At 42.9% G+C, this 19,716-nt stretch overlaps 1 protein-coding gene across 1 annotated transcript; it reads right to left on the bottom strand.

Moving 5' to 3' along the window:
• Positions 1 to 2,311: 2,311 nt before the first annotated feature.
• On the bottom strand, positions 2,312 to 8,336 carry LOC145582208 (NADH dehydrogenase [ubiquinone] 1 alpha subcomplex subunit 13-B). The gene is made up of 3 exons (XM_081639212.1): positions 7,943 to 8,336; positions 2,831 to 2,902; positions 2,312 to 2,728 (listed from the first exon to the last, which is right to left on the bottom strand). The coding sequence occupies exons 1-3, from the start codon at positions 8,155 to 8,157 to the stop codon at positions 2,584 to 2,586; spliced, it is 432 nt and encodes a 143-aa protein (XP_081495338.1). The 5' UTR covers positions 8,158 to 8,336; the 3' UTR covers positions 2,312 to 2,583.
• Between the last annotated feature and the right edge of the window lie 11,380 nt (positions 8,337 to 19,716).

Below are 19,716 nucleotides of genomic sequence, written 5' to 3'. Positions count from 1 at the left end.
CTAACAACTGTTGGAGAAGGCCATGAAAATCATTCAAGTGATCTGAAAGTGTCTTGCTCTCTCTGTACTGTAAGCCCATCAATCGCTTAGTATAATTGCCAGACTTACTAGCATACAAGGATTCAAGCTTTTCCCAAAGGGACTTTGCATGCACATTATCATTTATGTGATTCAGGACATTATCATCAACCCATTGGCGATGAACCCACAAACTTGCTCATGTTCAAATTGACATTGCTCATCACTTTACTTTCTGGTTTTCAGTACTAAACACAGGTAAATGCCAACTCTTGACATACAACAAATCTCTCATCTTTTTCTTCCAAAGATGATAGTTAGTTCCATTCAAGCTAACCATTCTACTAGTGTTAATATTACTGGATTCCATCCCGAGAACTCAATATCAAAGTCGTGGCTCTAATACCAGATTGTTAAGGTAAACACACCTTTTGCGGAATAATCAATCGACCAAACAAACAAGCCACAAGTACGTACAAGCTACTAGTTTGTTCAAAGGTCACACTTAACCTAAGCTATTGGATATATCTCCAAGATCAACAAACCACCAGCAACATCGACTCTTTAAACTGCAACAACTTAAGGAAAAGAACGAGCATAAACATCAAGCAAAAGACACACGATATTTACGTTGGAAACCTTTTCGATGTGAAGAGTAAAAACCACGGAACTTTAGGAGTCCACCCAAATTGCACTTATATTATGATCAAGGAATGTTACACTAACACAATTCTACACAATTCTGAATCCTAATAGTGGGTACTCAATTTACCCAACAACAACAATCATAAGAGCTAAAAATTGAGGAAGAAACTGAGAGATATAACCAGAAAATTAAGGTTCTGTCCAGTAGCCGTAAGTCACAAATCAGAGCAGAAAAACAACAATCTGACCGTTGAAAACAAAGCCCTAGATGTCCCAGACAAGCTGTCGAATTTTGCTTAATCAGACCACGGATGAGCCTCGATCGGGGCTGATTTCTGAATCTGCGCAGTGGAAACCGTGAGTTGTTCTTTTTTGTGTTTTTTTTTTTTTCCTACTCTCAACTACTTGCTTCCCTCATTTACTCCCACTTGTTGGCAGCAATTAAAAGGAGTTACCAAGCCTTTCTTGCCTACCATTTCACACGGCAAAGGCACCCCCAAAGTCAACTAAAGTAGTAGCTTCTCAAAGAAGCACTAACACACTTGGGCTAAAACTTGACTAGTTGCCCCAAAAAACTAACACATTATCAAATGGGCTTTCTCCACATAGGAAGAGACCCATAGCGCAACACTCATTGATTAAGGAAGCCAAATATTTGAGCTTCAATTTGGGTTGCCTTCTTAACCCCCATAGATTTTGATTGTGTATTTATTATGGTTCGTACATTACATGTACACTCTTTCCAGATTACATGTAAAAACATCAATCTTTAGCCAAAAGTAAACAAATCATCAATATTAAGTAATAAACTATTATGGTATCAATTCCTTTTTTTTTTTTTTTTTTTTTTTTTTTTTTGGTGCAATCAAATTCGTATGTTATTTTGATTAGTTTTACCCAATTTTTCTTAATACTCCTTAGTATCTATATTAGAAATCCACATTGAATTTGTTAATAATTTTCGTAAGCTTATTTTATTAAATTTCTTCCACCTTTTAAATGATATACGATGATTATAAACCTATTGCTAAATTCCAACATTTTCCTACAGAGGAAAACCCAATTAATATCCTATATAAACAAAACATGTTTATATTATCAAATTTTCACTCTCCTTTCCCCCATGGACATTATTTCCTTCTCTCTCCTCCCCTCCCATGGTCAATTGGTCATGCCAACACTCACCCACTAACAAAAGACACCCTAATAACAAAGTATGTAAAGTGGGTACATACTAACCCCTTAGGTGTTAGTGGTCATTCGATGGTCGATTGGTGGTGCTAATGGTCATGCGGTAGTGCAGCAGGTGGTACTAGTGGTTATGTGGTGGTGATAGAGGAGAGAGAAAGGGGTATGGCGGCTAAATTTACAAAATAACCCTTAATATAAACAACTTTTGAAAGATTTATATGCACAGATGGGTGTTTGTCATAAAAGCCATTGATATTTGGGAAAAAAAAAAAATGAAGCCCAAAAATTCACGATTGTCACAATATATAGACAAATTAGTAAGGTTTTCCCTTGAGAAACTTTGTACCTTTGTTTGGGATACTTTTTAAACCTTAAAACAGTCTATATGCGAGACTGTCGAGACACATACGCAACACCAGTATCATGTATCAGTGCTCATGAACTTCGAATTCAAAGGTTACACAAAAAAGGTTATAAAATATTTTCTTTGAAATGCCAATAGCAATTCCTTAAAACGACATTTAAAGACAAAAATATGACGACAGAGTATAGGAAAAAAACCACTAGTGCCGTACACAAAAATTAAAATGGCAATCATATTTATAACAGCAGCAAATAGACACACTCACTCACTGTGAGGGTAAAGAAATATTTGGATTACTACATTATTATTTCTTCAGCTGCAGCTAGGGATGAACAAGATCTTAAACGAGACATCCTCAAAATGGATCACCAAACTTCAGGACGAAGCTCACCAGTTGCAGGAGGCATCCATCTCCCAGAATGGTATACATTCTCACCAACCTTCCAGCCAGGCACATTCTTCATGATTCTGGCCTCATCTTCTAGGTATTTTTTCCATTCTTTGACAAATCTGTGAATCATGATGAACAGGTAATCAACTAGACTGATGTATAATAACCACTGCAAAATTATAAACAAGAGGAAATCACAAACTAATATAAAGCTTAACTACCTTTCATCCTCTTCTGCCTGCAGCAAAGGCAGTATGGCTCGGCGAGCAGCATATTTCTCTTCTTTTATTGCCCTATTCATAAATTTAGCATAAGTACATGATGTTCAACGTGTAATCAAGGTAACACTACATAGAAGTATATATTCATTCCACAACAGTTATTGATTGACTGGCGGTTATGTTAAAAATTTCAAAAAACCTTCTCAGTTATTTATAAACTTTAAATTCATATACGTGTCATAAGTACACAAACAGAGCAGTTGCTTACATGAGATTTAGAGTAACAGGACAAATTAGAAGTGGACACTAACCACTTGTAGAAAGTGTACAGAAAACTTAAGGCAATCTCTCCTATGTGGGTTCTTGTAGTGCTTTAGTGCTATAGAAATGGAAAAAGACGAGGAAATGAGACAAAGGAGAGACTTAACATCTAGGCTTGATCTTCACCCACACTTCCAGTAGGCCACCTGCTATTTTCACCAAATCAATCAGGAAAGAAGTCCTGGAAAAGCATCAAGGTCTCAAGGATGTAGAGGGGATTGCAATAGATATTGGTTCTTGATAGAGCAGAACTGGTGTGATTGAAGTGACATCAGATTAGCAATAGGAAAGCGCTGAGGTAAAGCACGGGACAATGAACATCAATAATGTGTGGCAATGGATAATTCCTATGGCACCACCCTTAAAAGAACCCAATAAACCTTTTTGCATGTGCATGTATCAAGTTTAGGTAAACACCCATCTTAATTGGCTCCATGATCCACATATCTATTGCTTGACCAATATACTTTTTTTGAAATAAGATTTACATTCACTCATTTCTTAGGAAAAATATAAACAAATTAGTGAATGTGTATGTCATAATTTCTTCATGTCCATAAGATAATTTAATTTTCAAGTCATTTTCAAATGTGAAAAAAAAAAATTAAAAAAAAAAAAAATCCAGGGCTTAGTAGCTGAAATCTGATAACAAGCAGTAGATCAAGTCTTGATTTGAACTATGCCCAATCCAAGCCTCCAAATACCTATGTTACCCGAGGTTCTTCAGCAGCAATTGATACAAATGCTAAAAGCTTCTGGAAAGGGTCAATTCTAGGCAAGGAAGGGGAAGGGAGGCTACTGGTAAATTATATAGCAATGACATCTAGTAACAAAAGAGCCAATTGGCAAATTCATGGCAGGAGAGATTTGGTTGAAGATTTAAGATTTTAAGGTTGGAAAAGAATTCCGGTTGCAGAGATTTTGCTTGACAGCCCCCAAAATTCATGGATGATGAGACAATCTTGTTTATATAGCATCATGAACAGCATTTTGACTACTTCAAACAGCCTTTCCTGGTTCATTACATAGTTCAATCCATTTTGCAAATTAAAGATATGGTTGATTGCAGAAAGGCCAAACAAACAAGCCCACTGTCCTATAGTATTTTATTATATAAATGATTAAAATTAAATCCTTAAACTCAAGGCCATTTACTTCTCAGATGAAAGAATGGAAGCTAGGCCCCATTTTCTTTCAAATATAATTATATAAATATAAAATAATAGAAAATTTTCTTTCAAATTCAACATAAACTTGACAGAGAAGGAAACTTTAAGCCAAACATACTTCAACTGTAATAGACTAACCTAAGGAGTATTATTAGGTTAGAGTCTTTAGCTTTGGTATAAATACAGAGAGGGGAGAAAGGAGAAGGTAGGCAGAAATTTGTATTGAGGGAAACCTTAGAGAGTCATGGCCTAAAGCCATTTGTTGGAGAGTTGTGAGCTAAACTCACTATTGGAGATTAATAGCCTTAAGCTATTAAACCTATCATTTGTAATCCTTCCACCATTATCAATCAATACTAAAGCTTCCATTCTTAGTTATTCTTCATATTCAATCAATTTACGAAAAATCAGATTATAAAGTTCACTTAAAGAATCCCTCTTTTCCTCTTTATTTCCTGTTACTTGCGTGAGTTAAGTTAGCAGTAAGCTCAGTTCATTACATCAACATATGAATGATTGGAAGCTTGTTACCAATTTTTCCTGGATATATTACCTCCTCCACAAAACCAAACACTCTCCCTGTCTCCCAAAGAATGGCTGTGATGGATGAGGGATAAGTTTTTTTCAGAAAAACTGATGGAATTCACACATGACATTACCCTGAAAAAAAGAGTTGGCTTCAAAATTTAGCCAAGTCATAGGTACTCAATTTACAAGTAACCACTCTTTCCTATCATAGAAAACCACAAGCAATCTTCATCCCATCAAACTACCATCCATTTCCACCCTCGTAGTAGGCTAGTGGCTAAAAGGGGCTCTTTATACACCAAATATGTGACCCATAAACGACATTGTTTTACTTAACCTCTAGTGTCTAAGTAATTGTAAACCATTAAAACCAAGTAAGAGGTAACCTCACTATTTTAAAAGAATGATCTCAGCAATTCACATTCTTCAATATTCATCAATAAACACAAAATTACTAACAGCTTAAGGCTCAACAATAGAACTAAGCATTCAAATTATGCACTATGCATGAACAAAATCTAGCCTTCTCCCACAAAAGAATGTAAAAAAAATAAACATATAGGTGAGACTACCGTCAAAGTAGCCTATGCAAAATTGCTTATCAACCAAATGTATGCACCGTTCTACAACTTAAGCACATACACATACACCAATAACAACCAAAAGGGCTATTAACCATGCACTTTTAATAGCACATCCCATGGATGACATATCACTAAATTGTTGGCTTCCACAATATTGCCATGTGTCAATATAATACTTTATGAGCTCAATTTTGAAGGGAAGTATAATTAAGAGAAGGGTAGTAGTTGAAATAGATGATTCATCACAAATATTCAATATACATTAATTGCTAGCCGCCCTAGTCCTTGATGAAAAGCTACTGAACAAAGAGAGTTCTGCATTAAATGACACCAAAATGAAGAAAATCTCTTAGGTGCACCTACTCAAGCAACAGTAGACTCTTTGTTGGAACTCAGCCACAGCATCATCTGCCCGTCAAAAGATTCATACTGTACTTTCCTAGACACAAGGACTCACTAATCGACATTAGAACATGAAATTGACTAGAAAGAAAGATTAATTTGTGGAGCAATTATATTAAAGAATTCAGGACTCATATATCAGTGAGAATCCCAGTGAAACGTAAGAGATCAACGGAGTCACATCAAAGAATCTGATCCTGAAGGAAACAGAACGTGCTACTAGGTTTACAATTGACATAAAACCCTACAATAGAAGCCATAAGCCATTATGAGTAAAATACAGAAAATCAGCACATGATACAGCTACCTGTAATAGTGTAATGTTTACATGTACCAGAAGGAAGGGATATAACATTACTTGTCATTGATAGTTTGTTTCGAAAACAGTTACCGGGTAGAGCTGGAAAGCAGTTAAATAGAGTTAAGAAGAAGGTTAGGAATGCAATAAAGGAGGCACAGACTCACTGTAAGGGCAGTCAGATCATTGTTAAGCAATATGTAGTATTGAAAGAGAATCCACCAGTCAAATGTGGGTGGTTGTATATGTATAGGTTGATTACACTGATTAATCAATATTATCCATCCTATCTTGGCCCTATTCTACCTTTTGTTCTCTATCAATCTATGATACAATTCTTTAATTTCTCTTAAATCTCAGACTAATCTACTATGTTTAGCAAGAAAAGCTAAAAATCACTTGGATTCCTAGTATAATAAAAGGTAAATGGTGACAGTAAGAAAAGAATTGGAGGGGTGAGATAACTTAAAACCTCACAACACCATAAACACTTATCGTCATTATCGGTAATAGAGTCATAGAGTAAACTATTATGTGTGAAGAGAAAATCTTATCTTGGAGTTCATTTATCCAAGGGAGAACCAATCCAATAAACAACATACAATTAATCTTGTAAATAATTAATTCCTAAGAAGGATTTGGAAATCATTTATGCCCTTTCATAATTACACAATGGATAGCATAGAACAACACAATGAAGAAAAGGTCCATTCTCAATATGCATCAACCTTCAACATGGTTTCTCATCAACAAATCTAATGCAACAAATCTATTGCAACAAATCAACCATTCAATCTGTATTCTAGGTTAAGAAAACTATCAGCGATGGGCGTAGTTAAGGACTTAGCCCTACATTCATTGGCCAAGACACGAAACAAATTTTCTAGAGTATCAAACAAACCTTTCATTCCACCCTATCATAAAATTTTGAAAATAACTCAGCAAAAAGTCATTGGCCTATACTCCCATAGGGGCCAAAACAAACTCACCCATGAAGTGCATCTACTATAGTGTTTAGCATGCTTGACATAGACCCGCTTTAACAATTGCCAACATCAAACCATATATATGATCTTACAGCACATTAACCTTATTCGCCAATATGTTCGACACCCAAAGCCTATCCTGGTTAAGCCTTCTCACACGACAAATACCGACAATTTTCATGCTAGTCAACAAACCCATTTATCATACGAACAAAATCACAAAGGGAAATAATCCTTGTTTTTGTAGCAAATCCTAAATAAGTCCACTAAACATAGCTCATTCAGCTCCATATTCCAATCACATTACATCCATAATCTCTTAAAGCTCACAAACAATAAGTCAATAACCCAGTAACAATCTCAAATCAACAAAACTTTCAAAAACCCATGTAATTTCCAGGCAATCGAAGGCATTTTCACGCCAATATTCAAATTCTCAACATACCCATCAATCCAATTTAATCCCCTAATCATTTATCATACCAACAATTTCACAAACCCTAAATTAAGTCCACTAAATGTAGCTCATTCAGCTCCATATTCCAATCACATTACATCCTATAAACTCTAAAAAGCTCACAAACAACCCAACAACAATCTCAAACACGAATCCAACAAAATCATCAAAAACCCATGTAATTTCCTGCCAATCCAAGCCATTTTCACGCCAATATTCCAATCCCCAATAAACCCATCAATCAAACTCAATCCCCAAAATACCCATCAATCAAATTCAATCGAAAATAGCAACACTAAGTCAAACGCATAAAATAAACAAGATCCAAGTTTGAACAAAAGAAAAAGAGAGAGAAAATAGAAAATACCGGCGCTTCTTGTTGCCCTCGCCAACCTGGTACATACCCCAAGCGAAAGCGCCGAAAGTGGTGAGGAAGATGGCCATGGCGCTAGGACCTTTGGTGGGGATACGACGGGCGTAACGAACAGGAGCGAAACCACCAGGTGGAGGTCCATCTTGAAGGAAAGGCATGTCCTTCACACTCGCCATTCCTGGCTTGTTCCTGATCACAGCCTCCGTCATTTTTCTCTCTCTACGAATTCGATCGTCGGTTGGATTGAGTGATTGGTTGGGTGTTGGGGGTGTCTGATGAGCTAGCTATGCAAAGAGGTTTGCCGCAAAGGGCGACTACTATTTGTGGGGGTTATGGTGATTGGTGTGAGGAGGGGAGTTGGATGATGGGTCTTAGGAGAAAGGAAGGTTTTTTTAGATCCATTGTGTTTCTTATGCGGAATACTCCTTTCGTTTCATATTGGGTCCGATTTGGTGCAGTATGGTACCCAACAAAATCAAATTTTTGAAATTTATCGAGACCGAATAATAATTTCTCAAACTAGTGTGTCATCCTGGCGTTGCCCCCGGGATATTACTTTGAGTAAATTTTTTTTTAATAATAAAGTGTTTAAAGTATTAATAATTTGGAATGCAAAGTTGAATATTGAAGAGAATATAAAGCATAATATGTGTCTCTTTGTTCTTGAGTTTAGATGCAAAGTTTAAATACATTTATGTGGAAGAGTTAAGCATAAATTAATGGTAATTAAGATGGTAAGACATGTGGTGTAATTCCATGAGGTTAGGAGTTCAAACCTCTTTTGGGATATTGAGTAGTAACGTGGCACATGTGGAATATAAACGTTTTTAGGAACGCTTTTTAATATATAACTATAGATTATTGAAATTTATAGTAGATTGAGAATTTTATGTGTGCTAGGGATTCCTACGCGTTGTATAACTAGGGGAAATACAAGTTACTCATCATGAGTAACGTTTTTCGTAACTCAAGGGACACGGTCGTAATTTTGTGCGCTTTAATTAGGGATATATTTGTCAAGTATGATTTTAAGTGAGATTGGGGGAGTTAACGCCAAGAATGGTCGTTAACGTTTATGAGATGGTGAAAAGTTAGGGTTTGGTTTATCAAAATCGAATTCGCACAAAGGTGGGGAGTCGCTGGTGTTTTGGGTGTTTTTGTCCCTTGGGAGAGTTACAACTCGAAGACTGGTCCGCCTGGCTTTGTACCTGCAAAATCAACAGAGACTCCGGTTGGGTGGAGCTCCGCCTCCGACGATCAAGTTAGAAACTTGAAAAAGGATAAAAAGTGCGGAAATTAAGGTGGGGATCTGCTTGGATTCCAAGCTCAGATATTCTCTAATGTGAGAGAAAATGGATCTAATAAATGATTGTGAATGCCCCCAAAATGGGGAATATCTCCCTATTTATAAGGTCATGGGAAAAGTGCCCTCCACTAGGTCATTCTGACCCAGGGCAGGTGGGCTGCGCCGCAAAAGTACGGATTTGGAGAATCGAGCCCTTTAAGGCCGCAATTCTGAGAACTGATCTAGGAGTGCCACGTGTCAGCTGGGGATTGGTCAGAGGTGACTTGCCAGCCTCTGACACGTGGCAGGCCCTCATTGGTCCAAGCGTTTAGGGTAAAAATACCCCAAACATTTGCCCCTCACAGGTGGCACGTGACAGGCCACGTGGCGCCTGTGACACGTGTCCACCCGTGAAAGGTGAACAGTAAAAACGGCTCTTTTAACGGAGGTGTGACGGGGATTCCACCGTTTCACCCCCCAATAAATAGGGATTTACCCCCCCCCCCCCCCTCTCCTCTTCACTTTTCAGTTTCTATTGACTTTTTAGAGAGAGAAAGAGAGATTCTAGAGAGAGGTGCTCTGATCCCGGTTGCGTTCTAGCTAATTCAAAATCTCCGCGTGCTTTCTCAAAGTCACCCGGTCACCGGTTGTTGCTTGTTTTCAGATTTTCAGAACTTAAAGCAAGGTAACTATCTGTTCCCTTCTTTTAGTTTTTTCTTCTTTTAGCTTGTATACATTCATTTCCGGCTGTATACATTAGTTTTTCAAAAAATAAAATGGACTCTCCATCCGCACACACGGCACTGCCTAAGACATTTAGCCGGTCTCCTGGTACGGCTGAGTCTAGAACCGGGGGTGCCTTGTCTGGAGTTTCAGAAATGCTTTGCTCATCTCCGGCTTCCTCCCTCTCTGTGTCTATGCAGGACACAATGGCTAGAGTAAAAAAAACGGCTACCAAACCCAGGTGGCGGCGCACTAGGAAAGTGCCCGCTGATGAAGTTATGAGAGAAGAGGACTATGAAGGTCCTAATGAGCAAAGTGACTCCCAGGAGGATGCCCCCTCCACTTCCTGCAGTAACGAAATGGAAGAGGGAGACGGTGAGGAAGCTGCCTCCTCTCTAGAGCAACAAAATAACTCAGACGGTGAAGCCGCTGAGAGGTCAGAGGCCGAGGCATCCGGCTCTGACCAAGAGGACCTTGCTGAGGCGTATCGTCGTTCAGCAAAAGTAGTAGAAAATCTGAATCCTATGAGGACCAGGATGCGGCCGGGAGATATCTCTCTCCTGGAAAGTGGCTTCAAGGCCTTCAAGCAGCAACATCCCTTTGGAGAGGGATGGGATATCATAGTCCCGCCTGCCGATGCTGTAATGGCTTGGGGGGACGATATTGACAATGCAAACAACTATTTCGTTTGCTATGAGGCAGTGATAGAAGCCGGCCTCCGCTTCCCCCTTCACAAAGGCATCCCGAAAATTTTGAAGGGGTACGATTTGGGAGTGTGGCAACTGACCCCAAACTCTTGGGTTAATATTCTGAGCTACATTGCCGCCTGCGAGCTCCAGGATATTGAGCCCAGCTTTACTGCATTTGCCATATGCACTACCTAAAGAGTGCCCCAGGCGGATACGGGGCGTGGTACACTATTTCCACGCTCCCGGAATACTTGATGACTTTGGACAAGGTGTCCAAATGGGGAGGATGGAAAGACAAATGGTACTTGGTCTCCTCCCCTTCCTTGAAGATGAATGAAATTCTCCGGCGCTACAATAAGGAGCCGGCTTTGGTGGGCCAGAAATGCGTGCGCCCGGCTCTGTCTACCAAGGCTAGGGAGCAAATAATAGAGCCGGAGTTTTTCAAGACTACAACTGAGCCCTTAGGGGATGGGTCTCATATAGTTGTACCAAAAAATTGGATCCCCCTTCCGGATTTTTTCTCGGACGAGAGATTCTTGTCCGCCTGTGGGTTGAGCACCATGTTTCCCAAGGGTAGACTCACTCACCCACCTGACAATTTGTCGTCTGCATTTTATGCTTCAGTGATTTCAATTATTCTTGTTTTAATCCTTTTTTCTTTGTTTTTTGTAGAAGAACCAAGAAACATGGTGGACCCTGCAAAAACACCGGCTAAGTCTGCCGCGCAACTCCGCAAGGAGTCGGTGCTTGCCAAAAAGGCAGTCGCAGAGGCCAAGGAGGCCAAGAAAGGCGGGGTAAGATCATCTATATATTTTGTCTGGAATTTATCCAAGTTCCTTTGATGCCGGATGACTAACTTTCATTTTGTTTTGCAGGCTCCTACTGGCATCCTCCCCCGGGCCATTACAAAGGTCTTGAAAAGGCCTGGGGATGAGTAGCTGAAAACACCGGCTGCCAAAGCCGGGAGGAAAAGCTCATCGGTCTCTAGCTCTACTGCCAAAGACCACCCCACAACCGGAGGAAAGAGCCCTGCCGCCCTGAAGTCTCTGAGTGAAAGCTCAGAGAGAGAAGGCAAGAAAAAGCCGGATGCCCCAGAGACATCAAAGAGTGGCGAGCCACTCAAAGCTGCAGGCGGTGCTGCAGCTGGAGGGGAGGAGACGGCGAGAGCTGGCGCCAAAGGTAAGATTGAGATTCCTTGGCCGCTTGACTTTATGAGAGTCAAGACAATGGTCGACCCTTCCGGGGGGTCAGTTAGCAGCCGGCAAAGAATGAATGCCAAATACGCTGCTAGTCTCTCACCAAGTACTTCTTATGGTGCGAATGCTACTTCTAGGCCCCCGGACATGGCGGGGTTTGCAAAGATAATGGTGAGAACTCTCATCCAGTCGGAGAAGAACTCCATCCCCAACCGCCATGAGGTAGATTTTGACCAAATCCTGGGTCAGCTGGCGGAGGTAAGTTGGACTTGACTTCTTTTCGTTTCATTCTTCTTTTTTTTTTTGTTTGATTTTCCGACTGACCCTATGTAGGTTATGGTCCGGGTGGATGGGCTCCGGGTGCCCTTCAGGAAAAAACAAGATGAGGTAAATGATGCCAAGAAGAGGGCTCAACAAAACCTCTACTCTGCTGAATATGCATATTATATGTCTGATCTTGCCATTAAAGCAGTGGAGTTGAAACAGGAGGAGATGATCAAGACCCTAATGGCTCGCGGCTAACAACCGGATCAATGATCTTGAGCTGCAGCTGAAAAATGCCAGTTCGGATCTCAGGGCCCTGGAGGGAGCCGATAAGGAGAATGCGAATCTCCGAAAGGATAACTCCCGACTGGTTGCTGAGTTGGCCACCCTGAAGGCCAAGCACAAAGAGGAGCTCGACGCTGAGCAGAGCCGGCTCATCAATGAAAATGAGCGGGACAATGAAGTTCGCCTGAAAATGGCTTGGTAGCTCCTCTACCCGGATGTTGACTTTGAGGTGTACAAACTTCGGTATGAATACGCCACTGCGGTGTACGATGTCGAAGTCCTTGGTGACCTAGCTCCACCTCGCTTCAAGGTTTGGGCAGCTGAGCAGGGGCTGAGGTCTCGGATGACGAGGAGCCGGAGGAGGAAGAGGGGGAACAGGGCAACAAGAATGTCCAGCCTGAAGAGGCTGCTGATCTGGAGAGAGTTTCCCCTGCAGGCCAGGTCCAGCCGGAGCAGCCCACTGAGTAGCTCTCCTTTTCTTGTATTTCTGCGGCAGTATGCTAAATTTCTTTGTCTTTCCAACCTGTGTGCCGAGTATGTTATGTATTTTTACCGACTGTGGAGTCGGGTAACATTGGTTTCTTCACCGGATGTGATTCCGGTTAACAATTATTTTGGCCTTTGTGCCAATTTCAACTAATTATGAAGTATACCGACTCAGTCGGTTTTTTTATATTTGCACAATTTTTTCAATTTGTCACTTTTGCATATATACTTGATATATACTTGTGATTTTGCCAAACTTATGAAAAGCATGCGGCAGGTATAAATCCGGCTGTCCTTGCCCCTGGACGGCTGTGTGGTTGGTTTTATCTGAAACTGATTGATTGTCTTGAAAACTTCTTATACTTTAGAGAGTATGAGATGTTTGTAAGACAATCAATCACAATGGTGATTTCCCCAAACCAAGTACACAGCCGGACAAATAACAGGCACACAACCTCTGCCCCAAGCGTTGTTTGACCGTCTGGGCAACAATCATAGCCATTACACGAAAAGTTTTGCCCGAATTAGGGGGGTACGTAATAATCCTAAGAGCTTGTGATATACTCCGGCTGATATCTAGGGACATCCTGAAGTTCACAGTCTTAAACACTCTTAGGAGCAATTCAAGTCAGACGGCTATGAGTTGGCTAATTTAGCCGTTCAATCTTCGCCGTCTGTATGGATACGTAGAACGAGCAGGTAGGCTGTTCTCTGCGACGATTGCACCCGGAGGGGTGTCGCCGGACGCCTTTATCCATGTTGGGATAGGTGATTTTATGAAAAAGACAACCATCCGGCCATTGGCCTTTGGTCTAGTTGGAGACCGATTGCGTAGCCACTAGGCGGTTTTGTGCTTAGCTTTAGGATCTGGCCATAGGCCGCGTGTCACTATGGAAATTTGAATTTAATACTAAGTTTCAAACTTAGTTAGTTATCTGGACATTGGCCTCATGTCATTCAGACGTTTAAGTGAGATACTAAAACTTAGACATTGTCCCCTTAAGAAAATGACCCGTATGGGGAAAACCCAGACGGAACTAAGAACTAACATAATTGAAAACAAAAACAACACTTTTCATTAATACTCTTTGTTACAAAAATTTACAAGTCTCAGAAGTATGTAGTACTTTTTCAAGTTGTCTACATTCCAAGTTCTAGGCAGGCGTCTACCGTCTGGGGTTTCCAGGCGGTAGGTGCCGTCTCTTACTTCTTCATAGATCCGGTAGGGGCCTTCCCAATTTGGAGTTAGCTTTCCAAGCTCATTGGCCCTACCGGTTGCCTCTATTTTCCGTAACACAAAATCATCCACTTTCAAAGGGCGTTTGTGTACTCTTTTGTTATAGGCTCTGGTCATTCTCAGACGGTATATCTCATGACGCAGGGCAGCATTGCCCCTGCGTTCCGGGAGGGAGTCCAATGCCAGCCGCATGGCCTCCCAATTTGCCTCTTCATCATAGAGCATCACTCTGAGCGTGGGCTCATAGTGTTCAATGGGCAGGACGGCTTCAGCACCGTACACCATAAGAAATGGAGTTTCCCCGGTTGACCCTTTGGCAGTTGTCCGGATGGCCCATAGGACATGAATCAATTCTTCTGCCCATAAACCACCGGCTCTTTCAATTTTCTTTTTAATGCCGTCTGAGATGAGCTTGTTGAAAGCCTCAACCTGGCCATTTTCTTGAGGACGGCCGACTGAGGCAAAGTAATTTGAGATCCCTTGATCTTCCAACCAAGTCTTGAGCTAGGGAGTCTCAAACCGAGGGTCGTTGTCAAATACCATAGACATAGGTACCCCAAACCGGGTGATGATGTTCTTCCAAATGAAAGAGATGACATCCTTTATCTTGATATTCTTGACTGCCTCCCCCTCCACCCACTTGGTGAAGTAATCCACAGCCACCAAAATATAGCGCTTTCCACCTGGAGTGGGCGTATAAGGACCCAAAATGTCCATTCCCCATTTAGCAAATGGGACTGGGCTGTGGATTGCCGTCAGATGAGTAGCCGGGCGATGTATAATCTTGCCAAACCTTTGGCATTTGTCACATTTCTTCACAAATTCCTTGGCGTCTGCCTCAGGGGTAGGCCAAAAATAATGCCGCCTGGCTCTAACGGCTAGGGACTTGCCGCCTATGTGGGAGGCGCAAAATCCCGCATGCAGCTCTTCGAGAACCTCTTTCCCCTTTTCTGGGGTAACACACTTCAGCAAGGGCTTGAGAAATCCAGCCTTGAAGAGTTCTCTGTTTCTCATCTCGAAGTTAGCTGCTCTCTTCTTCATGACGGCTGCTTCCTGTGGTAAATCAAGAAGCGTGCCGGCTGTTAGATACGCCCGGATGCCATCCATCCAGGTAGAACTTCGGTCCAGAATTCCAATGGGCTCTTCATATATACTTCTTTTTTCCAGAACTTCCTAAAAGACTGACCGAGGCGTATCATGGCAGGCGGAGGATGCCAATTTTGACAATGCATCCGCCTGGTTGTTATCTGACCGGGGCACTTGACTTAGTCGGAACTCTTCAAGTGACCCAGCCTCTTCTTTGACGGCCTAAAGATATTTGATCATAGTCGAGTGAGTTGCTTCATATTTTCCCTCATACTGGCTAACGACCAACTGAGAATCAGAGAAGGCGTCAATCTTTGTTGCCCCTGCTGCCTTACACATGCGAATTCCGGCTAGCAGGGCTTCATACTCTGCCTCATTGTTTGAGGCCTGAAACTCGAACCGTAGTGCATACTCAAACTTATCTCCTTCTGGAGATTCATAGATAATGTATGCACCACAGCCGTTCTTTGTAGAGCTCCCATCTACATACACCTTCCAAACCTGATCAATATTATCCGGAGGAACCGGTCGAGTCATTTCAACAATGAAGTCGTTAAACTCCTGACCTTTCAATGTCTTCCTTGGTTCATAGGTGATTTCAAGACTTTGCATTTCAATAGCCCACTTTAACATTCTACCAGATGACTCCAAGGTAGACATTGGCCGCTTGAGGGGCTGGTCGGTGTAAATTACAACCGGATGTGCCAGAAAGTATGGCTTCAGCTTTTTGAAGGCCATATATAGAGCAAGACCAAATTTTTCAACCATGGGGTACCGGAGTTCAGCATTCTTTAACACATGGCTAATGAAATATACCGGGAGCTGGATGCCGTCTCGTTCAGCAAGGAGAACAGCACTGAGGGCATGATCTGAGATGGCTAGGTACATGTACAACTTTTCTCTAGGCAAAGGACTAACAAGCCTTGGCAAAGAGTGAAAGTGTTCTTTCAATTTCTAGAAGGCCGCCTCAGCATCATCCCCCCATTCGAACCTAGTCTTCTTCCTGATTGCTTGGAAGAAGTAAAGGCATTTGTCACCTGACCGGCTGAGGAACCTCCCTAATGCGGCCAGGCAACCGGTGAGTCTCTGAACTTCCTTGACAGTGCAGGGTGACTTCATGTCAATCACCGCCTGTATCTTTTCAGGGTTAGCCTTTATCTTTGATCAATCAGGAATCCGAGAAACTTCCCAGACTCAACACCAAAGACGCATTTCTTAGGATTCAACATGACCTTATGCCGCCTGAGTGTGGTGAAGGTTTCTCGGAGATCAGCAAGGTGACCCGCCTGCTGCTTAGATTTGACTATCATGTCATCAATGTATGCCTCTACGTTCCTCCGGATTTGATTAATGAAGACTGTATTAATCATCCGTTGGAACGTAGCCAGTGCATTCTTCAAGCCAAACGGCATCACAGTATAACAGAATAACCCCTGATCAGTGACGAAGGCCGTCTTCTCTTGATCTTTTTTCCACAGGGGTATTTGATGGAAGCCGGAATAGGCATCCATAAAACTCATCAAGGCATGACCGGCTGTAGAATCGACTAAGTTGTCAATCTTTCGAAGTGGATAACTATCCTTCGGGCATGCCTTGTTGAGGTCTGTGTAATCCACACATATCCGCCAGGTACCATTCGGCTTCTTTACAAGCACAACATTTGCCACCCAGTCGGGAAAATTACATGGCCGAATGAACCTAGCATCCAACAGCTTTTTTACTTCGGCAGCTGTCGCCTGACTTCTTTCCTCGCCGTGATTTCTTTTCTTTTGCCGGATGGGCTTCATTTTTGGATCCACGGCGAGTTTGTGGACAGCGAGATCCGGGCTGATGCCAGGCATCTCTTCCACTTCAAAGGCAAAAATGTCTTTGAATTCTTTCAGCAGAAGGTGCAAATCTGCACCCAGAACAGCATGAGTAACCGTCCCAACCTTTATAGTTTACTCTGGACGGCTGTCATCCAGAGCAAGATCAATACTTTCACCAGCCGGTTGGGGGCGGAGCTCCTCTGACCGTTCACCGGTCAGTGATTGCTATTTCTTTTTTTTTTCACCTCCACCAGCTGTGCGACTTTCCTTTTCTTTCCGGCTGCTGGTGGGGGTGGACTGGCATCCTTGACATTGTCAAGGTCTATTGGTTCCTTCCTTGGCCGTCTACGGCCACAGTATCTTTGACGGCTGAGAGGTAGCACTCCCGGGCCGTCTTCTGATCCCCGTTCAGGGAACCAACAGAGCCATCATCCCGCTCATATTTAATGAGCATGAGAGACGGGATGATTACCGGCTTGGCTTCGTTGAGGGTTGGCCTACCAAGAATAATGTTGTAGGTGGTCAACTCCTCAACGACCAAGAATCTGACGACAATATGTCGCCCCTGGCCTTTTTTTCCCAGCCGGACGGGTAAGTCAATTCTTCCGGCTGGGTAGACCATCCCACCCACAAAACCAACCAAGGGGTGGGTGACCGGATGCATGCTGCTGGTGTTGTATTTCAGCTTCTACAAGCACCGGAGGCTGATGATGTCTGACGAGCTGCCGGTGTCAATAAGGATGCATCCAACCAATTAGTTGGCGACCTTACATTCAATGACGACCGGGTCGTCATGCGGACGGTGGACGCTGCCCTTGTCCTTCTCAGTGATGAGGACTCTGGGAAGGTGGAACTGGCAGACGCCTGCTTGTCATCATCCTTATCCATCTTTCGAAGATGGCTTTTGGTGCCCCGGATGGTAGGGCCACCACATGAGAATCCGCCTGCTATAGTGTAGACCGGATCCTTATCGGTATCCAGCTACTAGTAGGCTGGTGGGTTGTCTTGGAGGACTGACCCTTATTTTTCTTCTTTGCCCCGGCTGGGGACTTAGAAATGTAGGACTTCAACATCCCTTTGTCAGCCAGACGGTCCAACGCCCGCTGAAGACTGAAGCAGTCGATGGTGTCATGGCCAACCTCCTCATGGAATTGACAGTATTAGTTTTTGTTCCGTGACTGGACGGAACTCTTCATTGGATTCGGCTTCTCAATAGACAGCCGGTCCTTTACCTCCATGAGGATGGAGTTGCAGTCTTTGTTAAACTCGTACCAGGAAACATACGGTTTAAACTCTTTTTTCTTCTTCTGGGACGGCTGCTTAGAATCACTGACCGCCCAGACTTTTTTTCTTTTCTTGATCTCTTCTTTTTTCTTTGTCGGCTGAGCAGACCGGCTCTGTCTTTGCTTGTCGGACTTTTTGGAGTCCGACTGGCTGCCAGGCGTGCAGAGGTCGGTTGCTTGAATATAGCTTTCCGCCTCCCTCAGGGCCGCCTGCAGCGTAAATGCCCCTTTTCTGACAAGGTCGAACTTGAAGTTCGACCCGTCTCTCAGACCCTTAAAGAAGTCTGTAAATGCTACCTCGTCAGACAGTCCCTGGATCTGGATTCTGATCAGGTTGAACCGCTTGACATATGAGCGTAGCCCTTCTCTCTCTCCCTGCTTAATGGTGCTCAAGTCTAAACTTGTTTTCTTAGCAGGGATGTTCGTTGAGAAGTTGGTGGCAAACAAGAAGGCTAGCTTCTTAAAGCAATCAATAGATCCGGCTGGCAAGTTGCCAAACCATTATTGGGCAATGCCCTTTAATGTAGCCGGAAAACAACGACACCAGGTGGCATCGTCCCAACCCTGTAAACACATAAGGTTGGTGTATGCCATCAGGTGGTCTTCAAGGTTGGTGGTACCATCATAAGTACCCACCAACACATTCTTAACCTTGGCCGGCTGGGCCGGCTCGGTTATATTCTTGGCGAACGTAGAAGGCTGTTCTCCAAGCTTCAGCAGCCGGAGCTGCCAGTCCAGTGGCTGGACATTGCTGTATGCTGCCTGACCTCCGAATGGGGGTGGCTGCATAAATTGGAGGCCATATTGCCCATACTGCGCCTGGGGTGCGTATGGCATAGACCCTATCATGAGTTGAGGTTCGGTGTTGACGGTCTTGCCGCCTGTCCGACTCTCATGCAAGGACAGTGAGTTCCTTGCAGAAGTTTCTCTGAAGCTGTCTAGAAAGCTTGATGTAGAAGCTGACGCAGACAACTGCTGTTGACTCCTTCGATCAATGATATGTCGAGCATGGAAGGCAGACGTCTTGTTGGCCTCCAGCTGTTGTTGCCGGGGCTGCCTCTTGGGCTACATAATTTTAGTCCAGTCAAGTTTTGCGGCTGCCTTCTCCTTAGGATGAGGAGTTGGCTGCCTGTCCTTGACTGGCTTCTTCCTCCCAACAGAGGGAGTCTTTTTAGCCGGCTGACTCTTGCTAGAGCCAGCCTTGTTTTTGTTGATCATCTCCCTGATTTCACCCTTGAAGGAGTTCATGAATTTCATGAGCTCATCCCGGGTGACCGGAGCTTCTCCTCTGGCCTTCCGCGTTTCCCCTTCTGGCCGCCCAGAGGGCCGCCTGCTTGGACCCGCCTGGTCTTCATCACGTTCCCGTTGATCCCTATAACGCATGGACTTAGAGATGAGGGAGCCATTCCTTGTTGTATAGGTCTCC

This window comes from Chenopodium album, chromosome 15, assembly GCF_948465745.1.
Source record: "Chenopodium album chromosome 15, dcCheAlbu1.1, whole genome shotgun sequence".
Classification (NCBI taxonomy): domain Eukaryota; kingdom Viridiplantae; phylum Streptophyta; class Magnoliopsida; order Caryophyllales; family Amaranthaceae; genus Chenopodium; species Chenopodium album.
Note: the sequence above shows the minus strand (reverse complement) of the source record. Positions and strands in the feature narration are given on the sequence as shown.

Coding starts and splice junctions, on each gene's coding strand:
- LOC145582208 (XM_081639212.1), bottom strand. CDS start 8,157: ATGACGGAGGCTGTGATCAGGAACAAGCCAGGAATGGCGAGTGTGAAG. Junction 2,903..7,942: donor GAGGGCAACAAGAAGCGCCG/GTATTTTCTATT, acceptor ATTTATGAATAG/GGCAATAAAAGAAGAGAAAT. Junction 2,729..2,830: donor CAGGCAGAAGAGGATGAAAG/GTAGTTAAGCTT, acceptor CATGATTCACAG/ATTTGTCAAAGAATGGAAAA.